Below are 20,708 nucleotides of genomic sequence, written 5' to 3'. Positions count from 1 at the left end.
AAGTAGGAGGAGAGTATGAAACTATCGAGTCCGCCTGTATGCACAGTTTCACAGCTGTCTGCAGATATCAGGCTGATGTCAGGAGACACAAACAGCAGGAGCTGAGCTTGTGTGCTGACTTTCCTGTTCTGCCTCTGCTCAAAGTGATAATTAAAGTGGATTTTAATGCTCTGCTCTATTGAAGCCTCTTGTTCTGACTGCCCACAGCTGTGTGGGACTACTAGAATGTGTAAAATATGACAGCTTTGCAGGTGGTGCAGATCTTAATGCTCTGCTGCCATGCATGTGACATCCTTAAATAATACAGCATTTCAATTACACATTATTGGTGGAGTTTTAAGTTGTTGGCTCCTTTTAATAATCGGGGAAAAGTAATTTTTGCTGTTCTTGTGATCAATAATAATGATCATTATTGATCATTAACGTGGTCAGTTTTTAATCAGGGAAATGGTCTATCCTACTTTAGATGTTCATACTTCAAACAGCCATCCAGACTCCTAGCTTTGTCAGGAAAAAAGGCAGAGATGACTGTTCCTGCCTCTTCCAAAGGTGCTGGAGACCTGGTTTTCAATATAACACCACCCACACATCCTCCTCCTTAATGCTGTAGGTTTGTAAACTGAGATAAATTGAAGCTGCACTCTAGAAAGTTAGAGCCTTAAATAGCTGCTTTCTTTTTTACAGAAAGTTTGTTGGAATATTTACTGTAACACAAAGGAAAAGATATTAGAGAAAATGATGAAAAATGGTGAGAAAAAAAGCAGCAAAGCAGGCCGTTACTACTTTTCTTTTTTTCAGATAAATTGCAAAATGTGTGGTTGTTTAGCGCCTTCAGCAAAGAATCCGAGCGAGTCTGAACTGAGCATGTGCAGACACGTTTCTCCTCCTTGCCCCAACTACAGTCCTGTCCTGTTTTGTTCCTTCAGGGTTCTCCACAGCTGGTACCGGTTAGCTGTCAGCAGAGGTAGTTGTAATGTAACTCGACCTCCTGCTGCTCATTGAAAACACATGGTAGCACTGCAGGAAGCTGGACATATACTCTGGTGATGGCTGTGTGTGTGTTTTGGGTTGAAAACCATGGCAATTGGTGCATCAGCCTCCACTTTCATTACTGATGCCAGGAACAGCTCCTGCGGGGGCGAAACACGCTGAACATTTGGAAAGATGGGTTTGTGATCAGAAGCTTGGCAAACCTGAGGTGATCATACATGCAGGCTCATAGAACAAAAGTTGTTTTTTTCTCTTTTTCTAATAATTATGTGATATTCAGCTAGCACTGTATAATTAATGTGTTGTTGCAGTGCAGGTTGTGCAGTGGCACTTCAGAAGGACAGTACAACAGTCAGTGTCCGTTTGGTGCATGGTCACATGACTACCCTCTGTGGAGACCAGGTGGAACTGGATGCCAGCTGATGTAGAGACAGTGTTACTCTTTGATTCCCAATAATCTATTCATAATCAATTTAGTTCAGTTCAGTGATAGCACGTGTCCAACAGAGTGATGTCTGCTTCTGGTACCTTAACACTGGCCTGAGAGTTCAGCTGGGTTTACACTATGATGGTGTTTATGTTACCTAATCAATCAATGTTTATGTTGGCTAAATAAGTAGTTGGCACCAGAAATCCTGGTTCGTTAAGATGATGTTTAAAATGTCCGTTAATAAATCCTAGTAGTTAATAAATCGGCTGGGATTTTTAAGTAACATTACTGCCATATTGTCATACTGCCCAAACTTACTGACCGGGATGCCACCTGGATGGCTCCCAGGTGCATTGGACTGGTTTGGGATTGGGGGCCAGACCTCAGATTACCATGGGGGGGGATTTGTCATCTCACATGCATGCGTGGCGTCCCCCGGGATGAGCTGGAGAAAGTGGCTCACACCAAAAACACCGGGGTTATTTTTAAATGACTACTTCCATGAAATAATTCTAAATCTGTGGCAAGTATAGTAAACAAATGGAAAATATTCAGCTTTTTTTCCTCCTTTTTTTTCTACAGTTGGATCTACAGATTTAGATTTTTGTCTTTTTTTTTCTCCGCCAAATGCACTTAGCTGTGTTTCCATTTTTCTTCAGAAATAATCAAATCTGGCTGTTTGTATTCCCAGTTTAACCTGCAGGAGTTTGAGAAAACTCCTGTAACATTTTGTACTGCCACAAAGAACAAAATCACAACCAGTCAGCTGTCGATTCCTTTAAAATGGAAATAAAGCTGGGAGAAAATGTGTCAGCCATTAATTAAGAGTGTCGCACAAGAGGTGGGGAAATTATTGTGATCACAGTGTGTTAGTGGCTGACAGACAAGATGGAAAAGTGTGTGTTGTACATTTTATTATTATTCATGTTTTACTTACTGTGAGACCAAGTGGATTCGGATTCAGTGCAGTTCAAATTCATTTTATTTACTGCTTGGGCTTTGTTTTCTTTACATTATTGAGGATCAATAATAATCACTAGTGTTCATCTGCAAAAGTGATTATGCTTCCTCATTTATATTACCAGACGTTAGAAGCAATGTAAAATTTCATTGTGATTAATACTGCTTGACCCAGCAGCTGTTACCAAGCTGCAGTGATGCTGTGTATTGACATTTAAAAAGAGTGCTTTCACTGAGCGTTAAGAGGGTTGATGATGCTGATTTAAAGAGATAGACTGTTTTTTTTCCTCTTAACTAAACTTTGTGTGACTTTAACTGACAAATTGTCTTTTTTTTAAAGTTCCTCATTGTTCTTCTAGTGTGCACAAAGACTGCTTGTATGTTTTATGTAATCGAGTAATTTAAAAAAATAATTAAAAGTAGAAATACCTCCCAAGCCATTAACTTATATACAGGGAGTGCAGAATTATTAGGCAAATGAGTATTTTGTCCACATCATCCTCTTCATGCATGCTGTCTTACTCCAAGCTGTATAGGCTCGAAAGCCTACTACCAATTAAGCATATTAGGTGATGTGCATCTCTGTAATGAGAAGGGGTGTGGTCTAATGACATCAACACCCTATATCAGGTGTGCATAATTATTAGGCAACTTCCTTTCCTTTGGCAAAATGGGTCAAAAGAAGGACTTGACAGGCTCAGAAAAGTCAAAAATAGTGAGATATCTTGCAGAGGGATGCAGCAGTCTCAAAATTGCAAAGCTTCTGAAGCGTGATCATCGAACAATCAAGCGTTTCATTCAAAATAGTCAACAGGGTCGCAAGAAGCGTGTGGAAAAACCAAGGCGCAAAATAACTGCCCATGAACTGAGAAAAGTCAAGCGTGAAGATGCCACTTGCCACCAGTTTGGCCATATTTCAGAGCTGCAACATCACTGGAGTGCCCAAAAGCACAAGGTGTGCAATACTCAGACACATGGCCAAGGTAAGAAAGGCTGAAAGACGACCACCACTGAACAAGACACACAAGCTGAAACGTCAAGACTGGGCCAAGAAATATCTCAAGACTGGTTTTTCTAAGGTTTTATGGACTGATGAAATGAGAGTGAGTCTTGATGGGCCAGATGGATGGGCCCGTGGCTGGATTGGTAAAGGGCAGAGAGCTCCAGTCCGACTCAGACGCCAGCAAGGTGGAGGTGGAGTACTGGTTTGGGCTGGTATCATCAAAGATGAGCTTGTGGGGCCTTTTCGGGTTGAGGATGGAGTCAAGCTCAACTCCCAGTCCTACTGCCAGTTTCTGGAAGACACCTTCTTCAAATCAAATTCAAATTTCAAATTCAAATTTTTATTTGTCACGTACACAGTCATACACAGTACGATATGTAGTGAAATGCTTGGACAACTGCTCGTGACCTAAAGAGAACAAAAAAGGAAAAGGCTATGAATAAGAAAGGAAATAAATATGAAAAATTAAAAAGGGTAAATTTAACTAGGAAGGAATAAAATATAAATTAAGGTTAAAAATGAAATAACTGTACAACACAAATTAGAATGAAGGGTAAATTTAACTGGGAAGAATAAGATAAAGATAAATATATAAATTAAAGTTGAAAATAAAATAACTGTACAACAAAATACACAATACACAATATAGAACTATATAAGAATGTATGAAGAAATCTAAATCTAAATAAATATATACACAATAACAGCAGCTGTACAAGTATTAACCGGAAATGAAGAATATAGTGACCAGTGTTGTGCAAAACCAAAGTCCAGAAAGTCCAGTGTGTGTGTAAGAACCATATGTGTGGGTCAGTACTGTGTGGTGGTGTGATTGAGAGACCGTATTGCCTGCGGGAAGAAGCTCCTCCTCAGTCTCTCTGTGTTGGTCTTCAGGGAGCGGAATCGCTTTCCTGACCTCAACAGAGAGAACAGTCTGTTGTTGGGATGGCTGAGGTCCTTCACGATCTTCCTGGCCTTGGTCCAGCACTGCCTGCTGTAGATTGAGTGCAGGTCAGGGAGCTCGGAGCGGATGGTGCGCTCAGCTGACCGCACAACCCTCTGTAGAGCTCGTCTGTCCTGCACGGTGCTGTTCCCGAACCAGGTTAAGATGTTTCCCGCCAGGATGCTCTCTATGGTGCACGAGTAAAAGTTCCTGAGCACCTTGGAGGGCAGTTGGAAGTCTCTCAAGCGTCTGAGGTGGTAGAGACGCTGTCGGGCCTTTTTCACCACGGTGTTGATGTGACAGGACCATGACAGGTCCTGCGTGATGTGAACTCCGAGGTATTTGAAGCTGTCCACTCTCTCCACTGGGCACTCGTTCAAGCAGTGGTACAGGAAGTGGTACAGGAAGAAGTCTGCATCCTTCAAGAAAAACATGATTTTCATGCAGGACAATGCTCCATCACACGCGTCCAAGTACTCCACAGCGTGGCTGGCAAGAAAGGGTATAAAAGAAGAAAAACTAATGACATGGCCTCCTTGTTCACCTGATCTGAACCCCATTGAGAACCTGTGGTCCATCATCAAATGTGAGATTTACAAGGAGGGAAAACAGTACACCTCTCTGAACAGTGTCTGGGAGGCTGTGGTTGCTGCTGCACGCAATGTTGATGGTGAACAGATCAAAACACTGACAGAATCCATGGATGGCAGGCTTTTGAGTGTCCTTGCAAAGAAAGGTGGTTATATTGGTCGCTGCTTTGTTTTTGTTTTGTTTTTGAATGTCAGAAATGTATATTTGTGAATGTGGAGATGTTATATTGGTTTCACTGGTAAAAATAAATAATTGAAATGGGTATATATTTGTTTTTGTTAAGTTGCCTAATAATTATGCACAGTAATAGTCACCTGCAAACACAGATATCCCCCTAAAATAGCTAAAACTAAAAACAAACTAAAAACTACTTCCAAAAACATTCAGCTTTGATATTAATGAGTTTTTTGGGTTCATTGAGAACATGGTTGTTGTTCAATAATAAAATTATTCCTCAAAAATACAACTTGCCTAATAATTCTGCACTCCCTGTATGTGTACACACAGAGAGCGACCTGTCCTTGTAAGGTAAAAGCAGGCTCTTGGCCGTTGGTGGCTGTCTCTCTCTGACAGAAGCTACAAACAGACCTGTGCTTGGTTTAAGATAAACGGTGTAGTGCAGGGACGGATTCAAAGCCGAAGAGAATTGCACTTCCTTCCATGGTCGTACCTCTCCCAGTTGTTTGTTTGTTAAAATCCATCTCTCTGGCTTTCCCTTTTATTTAAGAGCTGACATAATAAAGGGATGAGATAAAGGGGCAAGAAGTGTATAACATCACATTTACCTTTGCACAGCAGTCATTTGGCGACTGGATCACTGCTCTCAGTTTTTTACATCACTGGGGATTCACAAAGAAGCAAGTAAGGATGGTTTTACCCTGCCAACTGCATCAGTCTGGCTTGTGTTAGCTTATGTTGTGTACTTGTCTTGAATAAGTGGTGGTATTGTGGGATGCTGATGTGGGATATGATTGTCCTTATTTTTCTTTAAATTTCCAGACTGCTGCAGATGTACAGTTTCCGACTGTGTCTTTTGTTATTGAGTTAGTCCTGTGAGCACAGCAGCCCCTCCTACCTGCTCTTCAAACCTTCTGATTGTGAGAGACAGCCAATCGGAAGACTGTTGACCAAAGGAGGGTGGCCTTAAGGAGAGAGCAAAGAAACGGACATGTTTCAGCGAGTGGATTTCTTCTTTCTTCTTTCCCATGAGTGGTTGCCATCTTTACTTTGCACGTTGTACTCATCACTGGTGTCCTGACTTATCTCAGAATCACTGGCTACGCTGATGTTGGAGATGGTGCCACCATTATTCTGTGGGTTTCTGTGGTCTTCGGTGTCTTCTATCTCTTCATGTAATCCCACACTGACTCTGTGATGTGGAGATGAGGGCTCCGTGGAGGCTGTACCATCTGCTGTTTTTCTTAAGATGTCTTGACATTTACGAGCAGCATTTGCCGCCACACTTTGTGGCTGTTTTTAAATGTTGATCTTAGAATAATTAACAGTAGGAATGTGGCTAATAGACCAGAGTCTGTTTTGTTTAAAAAAATAAATGAATTAAAAAAGAGGTCAGGGGAATTAGAGCATGCTTATGATTCTACATAGGTCTGATATGATTTATGTACATGAACTTAGTTGGAAAAAGGGAGGAGGGGATAACATCAACAGCATCATTACGTGTGCGGCTAAGTGTGTGCTGCTTTGCCTTCGCCTCAGGCCAGAGGAGGCATCCCTCCAACTAGGTCACTGCTAACAGGGTATCAGATGGCTGATGAGAACGAAGGGAGAGAAAAATAGGAGATATTAGGATGATGTGATAAAGAGGGAGGAGAGGAGAGGAAAGGGAGATGACTAAGACAGAAGAGGATGGAAGAATAGGGAAGGAGGCGGGCTGATTGTAGATTAGACAGTGAAGCAAAGATAAAAATGAGAATATTTATCAAAAAGGACTGGACTCAAAAGTTACGTTCTTCATTAAGACTTAGAAAGTTTGTGGATGCTGACTTTTGCTGTCATGGACCTCCTCAAAAAATGGGGCTGAATTTATGAATTTATTCACTCTTTTAAACTCTCGCTGGCACGGTGGTTAGCACTATTGCCTCACAGAAGGAGGTCCTGAGTCCCCCGTGTTTGTGTGGGTTCTCTCCGGGTACTTCAGCTTCCTCCCACAGTCCAAAGACATGCAGTTAGTCGGTTTAGGTTATGTGGTCATTCTAAATCGCCCATGTGTGTGAATGGTTGTCTGTCGCAATGTGTTAGCCCTGCAACAGACTGGTGACCTGTCCAGCGTGTACCCTGCCTCTTGCCCTAAGACAGCTGGGTTAGGCTCTACCCAGCTGTGTCGCAAAATAAACTGTTTATGGCAATATTCTTTCACCGTTCTGATGGTCACTGTAGTGGCTATGTTAATTTCTTAAAGTTCTCTCTTTCTCTTATATTTAATATAACCACTCTATGGACGGACAAGAGCCTGTTTTTATGCGTTGTCGTTAGCAACAACGACGGTAAAACCATCGCGTGTCCGCTTGTTTATTTTCCACATAAACCTTTCAGAATAAAGCTCAAGATCCTGTTGAGACTTTTCAAAATAAACTGAATCACGTGAAAGAGTATGCAGTGTTTACGGATAGGAAGCAAAAAAGAGCCGCCAGGTGCTAAAAAATAAACCTTAGACTCAAACGTTAGAACAGGCTTTTCGCCGCAGCACGCCGTGTAATAAATACTCACAAAGAAAACAGCGGCCGTTACAACTTATGTCTAACAATGTATAGTGTCATGCATCGGTTAAAACATTCGACTCCAGGTACACGACACCCAGCTGGAAACACTTCACGCAAGTCGAGCTGCCCGAGATTCACAGAATTTTCATAAAATGTAAAATTTTTGTGATTTATATCATTATTGGACGATAGATGTCTTATATCGGGATATGAGATTTTGGTCATATCGCACAGCCCTAACATCACACACAACGCGCTCTGTTTAGACCCAGACCAAACTGTTTCAGACTTTACATTTCCCAATTTTTCTTTAAGTTATTTTGTTATTTACATATGGCCTAATAATTAACCTTATTGCTGTTTTAGAGGAGCGGTGCTTCCAAGGATAGCTGCAGATTTCTGTCAGAATCTACAGATTATGCAGTACAAATAAAATGTTCACGTTTCTCCAACGTTGTCTTCCCAGCAGTTTAACTGACATCTACACTGGATGGTTCATGTTGTCTTCTCCGGCGCTGATAATTGGCGTCTGTCTTGTGTCAGTGATGTAAAAGACGGATTTAATGCGACATGGCCATTCAAACTGCAGACGCTTTCTAAAACATCAGATATGTATCGGATTGAGTACCACATACGAAAGTGACCCAGGTCGGATTTGAAAATATCGGATTTGAGCTGTTCACACTGTCATTCCATGATCAGATATGGGTCGCATACGGTCAAAAAAGTCGGATTTGATGCGTTTTCACCTGCAGTGTGAACATAGCCTTTGTCTCCCATATTCTCACTTCTGGATGTAGTCTGTACAGTTCCCACATTGGTGCCATCAGACATGCCCCAAGCTGGCAGGTGAAAAACCGTTTAACACCACATCTGACTGAAACCAATATTTGTGCTCTCAGATAAGTGCTAGAAAAGGTCAGTGCTGCAGTGCGTGTTTGAAAACCGCTTCAGTCAAAAAAAGGTGGTGACTATTTCTGTTTAAAATCTTTAACTCAGTGGTTAATCCTTGCTCTGATGTTTCGATGGATGCCTCCCTGACCCTCTGTGAAAAATTTCTAAATCATTTTATAGATAAGATCTCAGTGTTAAGGGCCCCACATTCTCCGGTAGTAAATCAAGCCCCAGTTTCCGAATGGTCAACGGTTTTTCAACAGTTTGAACCTGTGTCGTTCTCGACTTTAAATGAAATAATTAATAACCTGAGAAGCTCAAATTCTCTGCATGACATTATTCCTTCTCGTATCATTAAGGATGGATTGAATACAATCGGGTCCTGTATCTTATTTTTAACTCATCACTGTTATCTGGCTGTGTTCCGACTGTCTTTAAACATGCAGTCGTGCAACCTGTTATCAAGAAAAGCAGCCTTGATCATAACACTCTAGCAAATTACAGGCAGATTTCTAAACTCCCTTTCATGTCAAACATTTTAGAGAAAATAGTGCTTCAGCAACTACAGACCCATTTAGAGAGAAACGGTATAAGTGATAAATTCCAGTCTGGATTTTAAACCGCGTCACAGCACCGAAACTGCCCTACTAAGAGTCTTCAATGACCTCCTTCTAATCGCTGACTCCGGGCGCTCTGCGGTCTTAGTTCTATTAGATTTGACTTCAGCCTTTGACACGGTTGACCATGATATTCTTTTGGCAAGCTTAGAACAAGTAGCAGGCCTTAAAGGAAATGTTCTCTCATGGTTTAAATCATATTTTTCTGAGAGGTCGGTCTCTGTCATGATGGGAAAATATTCCTCTTCTTCTGCCCTTTGTTGCTGTGGTGTGCCCCAGGGCTCGGTACTGGGTCCTGTGTTGTTTTCTCTGTACATGTTGCCCTTGGGCTCCATTTTTGAAAAACATAATGTCTCTTTTCACTGCTATGCTGATGATATTCAAATCTACCTCCACTTGACTGGGGATGTTTCATTTTCACTACAGCTTCTGTTTGATTGTCTGAGGGATGTCAAAGACTGGTTATCACGTAACTCTCTTACTTTAAATGAAAAGAAGACAGAAATGATTGTTTTTGATAGAAATATGCCTCTGGGGCAACTGACTGGTACACTCGGGCCTGTTGCTAATCACCTCACTGATGCTGCTAGGAATCTTGGAGTTTTCATGGACAGTTGCTTCAAACTAGATAAACAGGTGTCTACTGTGGTAAAAACCAGCTTTCACCAACTACGCCTAATTTCTAAGGCTAAACCTTATATACCACGCAACGATCTGGAGAAACTCATTCATGCTTTCATCACTTCAAGACTAGATTATTGTAATTCTCTCTACTTGGGCCTACAATCTTCCCTCCTTCAGCGATTGCAGCTGGTCCAAAATGCTGCAGCACGTCTCTTAACAGGCACTAGAAAGTATGATTCTATCACCCCTGTTCTGGCCAACTTACATTGGCTTCCTATTAAATATCGAATTGATTTTAAAATTTTATTGTTTACTTATAAAATCCTAAATAATATGGCACCTGACTAGCCCTAAGAGAGCACTAAGATCATCGGGCCAACTGCTCTTAGTGCAACCTAGGTCTCTGCTGAAGACCAGAGGAGGCCGTGCCTTTGCCTTTGCCGCACCCAGGTTATGGAATATTCTTCCTCTTCATATTCGCGCATCAGATTCTATTCAATCTTTTAAATCACGTCTAAAAACGTACTTGTTTAACCTGGCATTCAAGGCTAATTAGGGTAATTTACATCTGGCTTTGCATTTCGATTATGTAATTATTTTATATCTGTAATTTATATTTTATATTGTGATTTTTATCTGTATCATGATTTTACTGGAAAGCACTTTTGTGTACTTCAGCCTTTAAAATGTGCTATATAAATAAATTTTGATTGATTTTTTTTTTTTTTTTTTTTTAAACAAATCACTGTATTACATTTTTAGGAATTTAATTAAGAGTAATTAAAATATCATTGTTCCCTATCAAGGTGTGGGGGCATGGGAGTGGGGACAGCTGGCTTGGGAATGCCTCTGGATCTGGATCTGGATAAGCAATTGAAAATACATGGATGGAGTGATGGATGAAATGAGGAGCAGTGATAAATTTAGTGTGCAGACATCTGCAGCCTCGACATACTGCTGATAATCAGTTACTGTTACACTGTGTATTCTGACCTGATTTAAGCAGATAACACTAAACAAGATCACCATTACACTACACTGGGATGTCCACAACCTTTATGTAGAAATGTTATGTCTCATAAATCAAATAGACTGCCAGATTCCTAGAATCAGCACATGAAGCATTAATAAGGCAGACGGCAGAGAATTCGAGCCCTCGCGGTGACAAAAATATAATGTTGAAAAAATAGAACTTGCTACAAGTTCTCTGTCTACCCATTTGGAATGTAAAATATGAAAATAAAATCTCACTGTGCTCTTCGAAGTGTTAAAACACTGAGCTGAGCCGTCACAGCAGGCGTCACCTAAAACAGCTGGAAAGTGCTGCACAGCTCGCTGAGGGCAGAGGTCACCGCTTGAGCCTCTGTAACACCTGCTGTTCTCTTTTCTTTTTGCTCTGCTCTCACACATAGTTTATTATGACGTCGGCGTGCGGTTTTTGTTTTTACGCTGTAACAATAGCGACTTCAAATGCAGCATTGTGTCTCTGACTTGGTGAAGCACTTGCTGGTTTGCTTTGAGATTCGTGACACCACTTCTCAGTGTTTTCTTTAATTATGTCACTGAAGAAGTTTTAATGGTTTAGACTCTGCGACTGAATGTAGGGCTCTGGGTCATCTAAACCTATGACACAAACTCTTTGTGTGTGTTTCCGTTGGTGTTGTCTATTGATAATGTATTTCAAGTCTCTATAAGTGTGTAGTTTGTGTGTGTGTGAGAGTACGTGTGTAACACAGAGGCACACATAGATGTCAGTGTGTTTCTTGTCAACCTCGGGCGTGAATGAGTTTGCACTGACCTACATTGTGTTTCAGCAATTATACACACACATGTTGGGCTTTCTGTAGTCGTGGGGACCATAATTCCCTTGCCCCTCAGCTCAACACTGACCTTTATATAACATAAATTATAAATCCCCCGATCAGTTGGAGGGCGTATTTTAAAAGTGAGGAACAGCCAAAATGACCTCACTTCCCACATATGTCCTCGATCCTAAGTTATAAATCACATGTTGGTCCTCACAGAGATTTACAAGCATGCACACACTCTCTTTATACATACAGTACACATGTGAACTCACACATGTAGTTGCTGATGCATGCTGACACGTGCAGTCATGCAAACACACACACATTCTGCCAGCTTCTCTCGATAAAATGCTGACTGTGACATTCCAGCAGAAATCATAAAGGTTTTATTCATGTGTATGTCTGTTACTGTGAGGACTAGTTTTGACATTTCTCACTATTTTTGTGGTATTTCATTGATTTGCTGCAAACTAGGCTTCACAGATCAACTACAATTATTCACGTCATAAATTCATACTAAGTAGGGAGTTAGCCAAACGAGGTCCACCTGAGCATGACTGGGCAAGCAAGGCATGTAATAGAACATTTCTAGTCTGAAAAATCCTCATCCGTTTTATCAGCCCCACGTTCGTGTGATATTTCTCATTTCCAAGCTTCATTTTTCTGTCTGTGTCTGTGAGTAAAATGGTTGCACTCTGTGACTCCTGTCCTGAATCTGTCTCCTCTCTCCCCGCAGTCTGCAGACAAGGAGCGGGCGCTGGAGGAAACAAAGAGCTACACCACACAGTCTCTGGCCAGCGTCGCCTACCTCATCAACACGCTGGCCAACAATGTGCTGCAGATGCTGGACATCCAGGCCTCACAACTCCGCCGCATGGAGAGCTCCGTCAACCACATTTCACAGGTCTGCTGAACTTTGAATGTTCTCATTTCTTCTTAGAGGATTAAACAGCCGCTTTGTACATGTGAGGGATGACGTTTAATGAAAATTCCTCCTCGCACTGCCTTTGTTATCCAAGTCAGGCGTCCAGAGGCACGCTGAAGGTTTCAAACTGTAAACATGATCTAAAATATGAAGTTTGTGAGCAGGAAGGCCCATATACAAAGACACTGGTACACACAATGCACAAAATTATACACACCCGCAAGAGGGCTCCTAAATGAAAGAACAGAACATGCAATCATGTATGAATGCATTTATGTTCAGCAGCCCAGGAGGAGTTTGTGTTTACAAATAGGAGGCAAAAATGCAGAATGTTCAGCAGTAACATAGTGAAAAGAGGTCAAATTATTAGCAGAAAGTGGCGATGGTGGAGAAACTAGCCCTTTTTTTTCTGTACACACTATACTAAGATAAACAGGCTTTGATTGGTAATGTTTTTTTTAGGGTTCAGGGTTAAAGCATCAAACAATCTTTAAATCAGTATTTTTTATGATGGTGTATGCAATGAAAACAGACACAATGTTTATGGTGTCTCTGTAGAGAGAGTGTGCGGCTCCTCTTTGCTTTGAGTTTTATAATGAGCTTCAGCTCAGGGTTTGGCTGTCTGACTACAACTTCAAACCGCGTTTGTTTCACTCTATCGGCATAAGAACATCTTTTTCAGCAGCAGCAGGGAGCTGTTTTCAGAGAAGCGTTAAAAGGCCACTGTGCACTGTTCGGCTCTGTCTGTGAAGTGAAAAACACTTATACCTTTAAATGTTAATGGGTAATGTTGGAATCATGGAGACGGGGTGTTTTCGAACCAGGTTAATACTCTATGCAAACGTAATTCTGTGTACGATCACCGTCAAATCCACGAAGACTCTAAAATGTGATACCAGTGTTCCTGTTTCTCCTGCAGGGGTTCTTTTAATCTTGTTTACATGACTTACAGTAATATTGGATGCTATAGTAAATGAACAGTAATCACTATGTCCTAACTGTTGGAGGACAAAGAACACAGAGCTCTAATTTTGTTTCTGTCAGCTGCTTGGATGAATAAAACCACCTGTAAGTGTGATTGCACCCAACAGTGAAGTGAAAGTGTGTGGTGCTGCCAGGGATCCGATCAGGCTTACACAACACTCTGCACCCACACATCTCACACTGCAGCTGTGTCCAACTTATTCCTGTTCCTAGAAAAACTCTGAGCTGACACGTCGCTCAGTGCACTCTATTGAGAAAAGAGCTATTTTCATTCACTGAGTGTTTAAATCCTCAACAGTCTCTTCACAGAGCAACTCTGTGCTTTGAGGAATAATCGTAGTTTTCAGTGGTACAGGGGCTCCATTCTCCTCGTCGGACCTCCAAATAATTAGTATAATCGGAATGCTCTGTAAGCAGAAATAATGAGATGCTTCTGTCCCTGTTATATCGGGCCAGGCTGTGGTCGCATGTCATAATTGCCGCTTTCTGTTCTGTGAGACACAGTCACATCCGTTGTGTAGGCGAACGCTTTATGCGGTGAGGAATTGCACTGAGATGATCTTTAAAAAATCCATTTTGCATTTGCATGCTGCAGCGGCCGATAGGAGTCGTGGAAGGTGAGGCAGAGATGTCCCGGCGTGCTCGTAGCGCAGGCCGGATGCTCTGTTTTTATTGGCGTGGAAGTTCCTCATCTCTGCTCTAAAACAATCAAATACACTTTTACTGACCTTTGAAAAAACTGGCTACTACATAATATACTGCTGGAGAGTGTAATCTGTCATAATACAGCATAATTTATTAGTAGACTTCTACTTAGCCTGGGAAAAGCCATCGAGAAATGCAGACTGAGCCAAACAATTATCTCAACTTCACAGTGTGCAGATGACTCTCAAAGCTGTCACTACAATGTAGATTAACCTCGTTGGACTATAACTGCAAATAAATAAACCAACAAACCTCTTGACAAGAGGTGGGACTTACCCAACACCCCACACACACAATACTTCACTCACAATGCGATTGTGGGGATTTTTAGCATTTTGCGATATGCTGAGTATTGCAATAACACATATTGTTATTTATCACCTTTTCCAAAACAAATTTAAAAAATAAGAATGTTGGGCTTTAGCCTGGTTTTCGCATGCAGCATGACAATTTGAGTTTGTATTATGAGTCTAAATCTGCAAAATAATTAGGATAAGTTTAGTAGTGTAGTGGAATAAATGGCATTTCTCTCTTTAAGTATCCCCCTCCAGGCTGTAAGTGTCATTGTTCTGGAGAGAGGAGGCAGCTGCTGTCAGCCTGCAGCAAAGTTTCAAAACTTCATGTTTAAAAATTAAACAATCATTTTATCTACACACAGACAGCTCTCGTGTTAGCTTGTTCTTTATTCCATTGCACAGTCTGTGCTTAAAACAACCAGGTGGTACACAGGAGCACTTCTCTTCAACTTCTTTTAACAGGTTTCTTCATGGCTCTCCACCTGCCAAAGTTTTGAAAGCTGTTGTCATATCTAGAAAAACACTTTCCTTTAACCACTTGGGTTCTCTGTCTCGGCTGTGGCGCTGCAGTGTTTCTTCTGTGTATGTGTCAGAGAGGAGATGCCATAAACCTGTCATCAATCAATCAATCAATCAATCTTTATTTCTAAAGCACTTTTCATACAGAAAAAATGTACCACAAAGTGCTTTACATAGTTAAAAGCAGCCCACCCCACCCTCCAACTCACTCCCCACACTCTCAATACACATATATCCCCCCACCCACACCCACACACACATACACACACGCGCACACTTAAAGATTAAAAATTGGGCTGGGCTCGCATGAGCCAAGTGAGGAAACATTATAACAGAGAGCCGTCTGCACCGGGAGCCGGTCACAGACCGCAGCCTCCAGGCTGGGCACACAGCAGGAGGGAGGCCAAGGAGCCCCCCAACCAGGCTGAGAGGACCCCAGAGACCCAGCAGCCACGGTCAATAGCAGCCCCGGTGCAGAGAGCGCCCTCCGAGGAAACACTGGAGATATGACGCAATACAATATATACAGGGTAAAATGATAAAATAAATAAGAACAGGATACAATATAAATATAAATATAAATAGAGTAAGAAGATTAAAAAATGAATAAGAATAAAATCTAAAAATATTAGGTAAATCCTAAATTAATAATAGAATGACAGGATAGAATAAATAAGCATAAAAAATAAATAAACGCTAAGTAAAAGCTAAATTAAAAAGGTGGGTCTTGAGCCTGTTCTTAAAAACATGTACGTTCTCTGCGGCCCTGAGCTCCTCCGGCAGGCTGTTCCACAGACGAGGACCATACCACTGAAAAGCTGCCTCTCCGTGAGTATGTGTCCTGACTTTAGGGACAATCAAAAGGCCAGTACCAGAGGACCTCAGGGTCCGTGAGGGTTCGTATGGTAAAAGCAGACCTGAGAGATAAGAAGGCCCAAGACCATTAAGTGAGCATTAACTTCACTGTTTGGTCAGAAGCTGCTCGGGCTGATCTGCAAGGACACTGTGAACTCGGTGTCTGTTTATTTCTCTTACTGGCTGCATGCAGCTCATATAATTCAACTTCACTTGGACCACACATGGGACCCAGTGGCCATGCAGCAGCTGTTTAAAACAATAAGAATTATTGTTTGCGAAATACATTGCAGCCTTCTGAGGGATTAAAGTAAAGACACGCGCTGCACGCTGTTGGAAGGCTGTGATTAATGGAGCACTAGAGCGAGCAGCGTATGATCAGTGTTTCCAGTAATAATTTTGAAGTGAAAGGAACATCCAGGACCAAAGCGATTCAGGACACCATCACTGTGGTGCACTTCTAATACACACAGGAGTGTACAGGTTTCTGTTCTAGACTAAAACATGTAATGAGTATGTCCCTCACTCAACAAGGGGAAATATGCTACATGAAGTTTGCACTTGCTTAAGAATGACGCTCATCATGCATCAACATCTTAATTAAACAAGAAGCTTAATTTAGCAGAGAAAAATGTTAATGTCAAAGTTTTAATCCTGAGTTATTTTTTTCAAAGCTCCCATTTAAACGTGATTGATTGTGATTGTTACCTCTGCCAAGGAGGTTATGTATTTGGTAAAACGCTGGATCCATGCTTTTTATTCCCTTTATAAACATGATAGCTGGAAAAGCTTTGAATGAATACTGATAGAACTTTGTAGGTGTGTAGAGTACGCTCATTGTAATAAATGGCCTGTATTTATATAGCGCTTTACTAGTCCCTAAGGACCCCAAAGTGCTTTACACATCCTGTCATCCACCCATTCACACACACAGTCACACACTGGTGATGGCAGCTACATTGTAGCCACAGCCACCCTGGGGCGCACTGACAGAGGCGAGGCTGCCGGACACTGGCGCCACCGGGCCCTCTGACCACCACCAGTAGGCAACGGGTGAAGTGTCTTGCCCAAGGACACAACGACCGAGACTGTCCAAGCCGGGGCTCGAACCAGCAACCTTCCAATTACAAGGCGAACTCCCAACTCTTGAGCCACAATATTGTATTAAAGTTTTTCTCATATCCACCAAGGTTTTGAAGGTCAGCTTAAGGTTTATTGGTCAAAAATGGACAAAAAGCCTTAGAACTTAGAAGTCTTACAAGTGTCTTGTATGTTGTCAACATATAGAAAGTGTCATATAAAAAATTTAAAATATGTCACATTTGACCTCTGACCTCTCCTTCAAGGTCAATAGAATTATCTGAAGGTCAAAGTGATAATAATAATTTATAGAGCTATTTTAAAAAGTTTCTTCTAACCTTTCCTTCTCATCAACCTCAGCTAAACTCACTGGTATTGCATTTATGTTGGTGCTACTAGCTTAAGCTGCGTCCACACCGGAGCAATTCATTTATATTCCACTTTTCAGTTTGGAGCACTGACACATTAAAATGAGTGCTATTTTTTGTGATTTGTTTTTTTTTTTTCTTAATTTGCTCGTCCTTCATTTTTCTTCTTCCAGACCGTTGACATTCACAAGGAGAAGGTAGCGAGGCGGGAGATCGGCATCCTGACCACCAATAAAAACACGTCTCGCGCTCATAAAATTGTAGCTCCAGCCAATCCAGAGAGGCCAGTGCGCTACATCAGGAAGCCCATCGACTACAGCGTCCTGGATGACATTGGCCATGGAGTCAAGGTAGGCAGAGTAATGAGGAGGGAATATAATAACATCCGTTTATATGAACTCGCATATTCAAGTGTTTATAAATGATTACACAGATTCTCATCCATGCACTCAAGCATGTGCATGTACCACCTTTTCTATTTTACTCTTCTTTTTTTATGTATTGCAAGCATTAGTAAACTCTTGAATGAATATCTCTGTACCAGGTTTGCATATCTATTAATAAGAAATCCATTTTTAAAAATCTCTTTAAAAAGAATTGGATCGAAATTGCATGTTTATGTGTATAACTGAGTGAGCCGCGGTTTTTCTCTAAGCATGTAGAGTGTGCACTTGTAAATAAATAGTTTTTATTTAGGATAAGTAGCAATAATTATCTAGGCATTGTGCTTTCACCATTATTTCTTTAACTGCACTCCTCCTCCTCACTTTTCTGTCCACCAGCTCTTCTTCATCTGTATTTCTGCCCTTTGTCTCTAATGGCTGCTGGTATTCGCATGGCACTGTTGCACTGTAACTAACCTTTAGACTACCCTGTCTCTTCTTTTCTCTTCTATTTGCTGTCATTGGCATATTAAGTGGTTGCTGAGGTTCAAGGTAAGGATGCACAAAACACCTACACAGATTGGAAGTGTGTGTGATAAATGAAGGAAATTGTGTAATGTGGAAAATGCCGTTAGAAAAGCAATAAATGCAGTAATAATCTAAGAAAGTGACTACTGTGCTATTACTGCAGTGGTCAACAAACCAAGCAGCAAAATATGCTAAAATCAGCTTCCTCTTCCTCCCTCTGTCTCTTTACACTCAGCCCCCTTTCTTCATGCCAATTTTCACCTGATCATAAAAATCTATTGAATGCTTAATAAGTTCTCATATAAAAATCATAGCAGCCTGGTTAATGAGTTCTGTGCCTTTCATAAATGTATTATTTAATGCACAGCCTGCCTGCTGTCCAACCGTGAAGTGACAGCTAGTGTTGGAACATGTTCGAATGAGTCCTGAAGGTCTTAAAGGACTTATAAATCATTCTACCCAGTATCATAGGACACGGTAGAGGTGGACTCTAGGACCTGATGTTTTAAAGCTGTTTCAGCACAATGGGGTGAGCTACACAGGGGTGATGTTGTTTTGGCTAGCTACTGATATGTTGGCTCTGTGAAAGGCCTGAGCTGAGCGCTGAGCATTAACACGGTTTGTTCTCACAGGTGAATGGTCAGCCGAACATGAAACTTGGAGCGGGTCTGTCTCGGTCCAACCCTCCCACACAAAAACCGCCCAGCCCTCCAAGGGCAGGCAAGGGCATCTTGGGGTATGTACACAGCCTAGCACCAACACTCCCACATGTGTATCTTCTTTCCCTTACTAGTATTCACCTTGTCTTATCCTTTGTGCTTCCATGGTTTAATATAAGTGAATGTTCTGTGTATTTATTGGAACTTGAGTATTTGTCTCAATTTTTTTTCTTAAATGTGTGAGTAGTATGGCCTCCATGGGATAAAATCCAATTTTGGAAAAGTTGTGACGCTGCGTAAAATGTAAACAAAAACAGAATGCATTTATTTGCAAATCTCATAACCCCATTTTTTTTTCTCAGTAGAACATATAAAACATAGCAGATGTTTAAACTGTGACCATTTTCTATTTCATGAAAAATATTAGAATAGAATAGCCTTTATTGTCATTGTACAGAGTACAACGAAATTGGAGAGCCACTCCCTTGGTGCAAGTTTCAATAATAAATATAAATGTAAAATATAAAAAGTACAAAAAAACAATCGTAAGTACTCAAACAATAGTATGTACAATATATACAGGATAGCAGCATTAATATAATGACAGTATGAATAGCAGCATAATATAATGACAGTGACGGTATGGAATAGGTTCAATTGTTTTTGTGCTTATTTACTACGGTGATAGCTCTGGGAAAGAAGCTATCCCTGAATCTGTTTGTCCTGGTTTTATGTGACCTGTACCGTCGGCCTGACAGTAATAGTTCAAACAGTTGGTTGCTGGGGTGAGAGTGGTCCTTGATGATATTGCCAGCTCTGCTGAGGTACCGAGAGTTTGCAGTGACCTCCAGGCTGGGCAGAGAGCAGCCAGTGATCTTCTGGGCTGTGTTGATGACCCTCTGCAGTACTTTCCTGTCTGCAGCTGAGCACCCTGCATACCATGTTGTTATGCCGTACGTTAGGATGCTCTCTATGGTGGCTCTGTAAAATGTCACCAGCAGCCTCTCCTCCAGGTTGTTCCTCCTGAGCACTCTCAGAAAGTGGAGACGCTGCTGGGCCTTTTTAGCTCATTTTGGAAAAAAGTTGGGACGGGACCATGTTTACTTGTTTTCATTGTGTAGCAACCTCAACAGTCTGTAAACATCTGGGAACTGAGGAGACCAGCTGTTGTCCCATTCTTGTCTGAAAAAAGAAGATTTATTCATAACACACGTGAAAAGACCCAGGAAGACAGAGTTAACGATAAAAACGATAACAAAATAACACTGAGAACCGATAAAAACCCTGAAAACTATACATTTCACACCTGAGCCTCAACTCTCGCGGCCCGGTACCAAACGACTCACGGACCGGTACCGGTCCGAGGCCCGGGGGTTGGGGACCGCTGCTGTAAATGATGAAATACTCAAGTCTTTGTAATTTTACATTGAAGAAGATTATTTCGAAATACTAACCTCTGCCCGTCTTTTATTCCCAAGTATATTATTGACCTGTTGCCAATTAACCTAATTAGTTGAAAAATATTCCTCCTGTTTTTCCTTCTAATGCCACTAACTTGGAAAAGTAAATGATACCTTTAATGCCCCCTCACCCCCACCCCAATGTTTGGAGACATATTTAGTGATTCCATATTTTTCATGAAATGGTAAAATCTCCTTCATATGCTCCGTTGTGAATAAAATATTGGTTTGAAATTTGCAGATTGCTGCTTTCTGATTATTTGTGGTTTTTACACAGCATCCCAATTTCAATATAAATGGACTGATAAGATAAATCTGCTCTCACAGATGTGTTGTTTTCTGAACTGATTTTGAGATAAGTCGTGT

The 20,708-nt window shown here is 41.3% G+C and overlaps 1 protein-coding gene across 4 annotated transcripts in view; it reads left to right on the top strand.

The window, feature by feature from the left end:
- The window catches only part of LOC113007692 (abl interactor 2-like), a 36,029-nt gene that overhangs the window by 3,987 nt on the left and 11,334 nt on the right, over positions 1–20,708 (top strand). For 2 of the 4 annotated variants that reach the window (XM_026144519.1, XM_026144516.1), the window contains exons 2-5: positions 12,317–12,484; positions 17,486–17,662; positions 18,230–18,247; positions 18,856–18,959. In XM_026144519.1, the coding sequence (XP_026000304.1) occupies positions 12,317–12,484; positions 17,486–17,662; positions 18,230–18,247; positions 18,856–18,959 (467 nt within the window). The remainder of the gene's footprint in view (positions 1–12,316; positions 12,485–17,485; positions 17,663–18,229; positions 18,248–18,855; positions 18,960–20,708) is intronic. The other 2 variants (XM_026144520.1, XM_026144518.1) reach the window with 1 other exon arrangement.

The sequence above is a fragment of the Astatotilapia calliptera genome, chromosome 16 (assembly GCF_900246225.1).
Source record: "Astatotilapia calliptera chromosome 16, fAstCal1.2, whole genome shotgun sequence".
NCBI classification, from domain to species: Eukaryota; Metazoa; Chordata; class Actinopteri; order Cichliformes; family Cichlidae; genus Astatotilapia; species Astatotilapia calliptera.
This window is presented reverse-complemented; position numbering and strand designations above follow the sequence as displayed.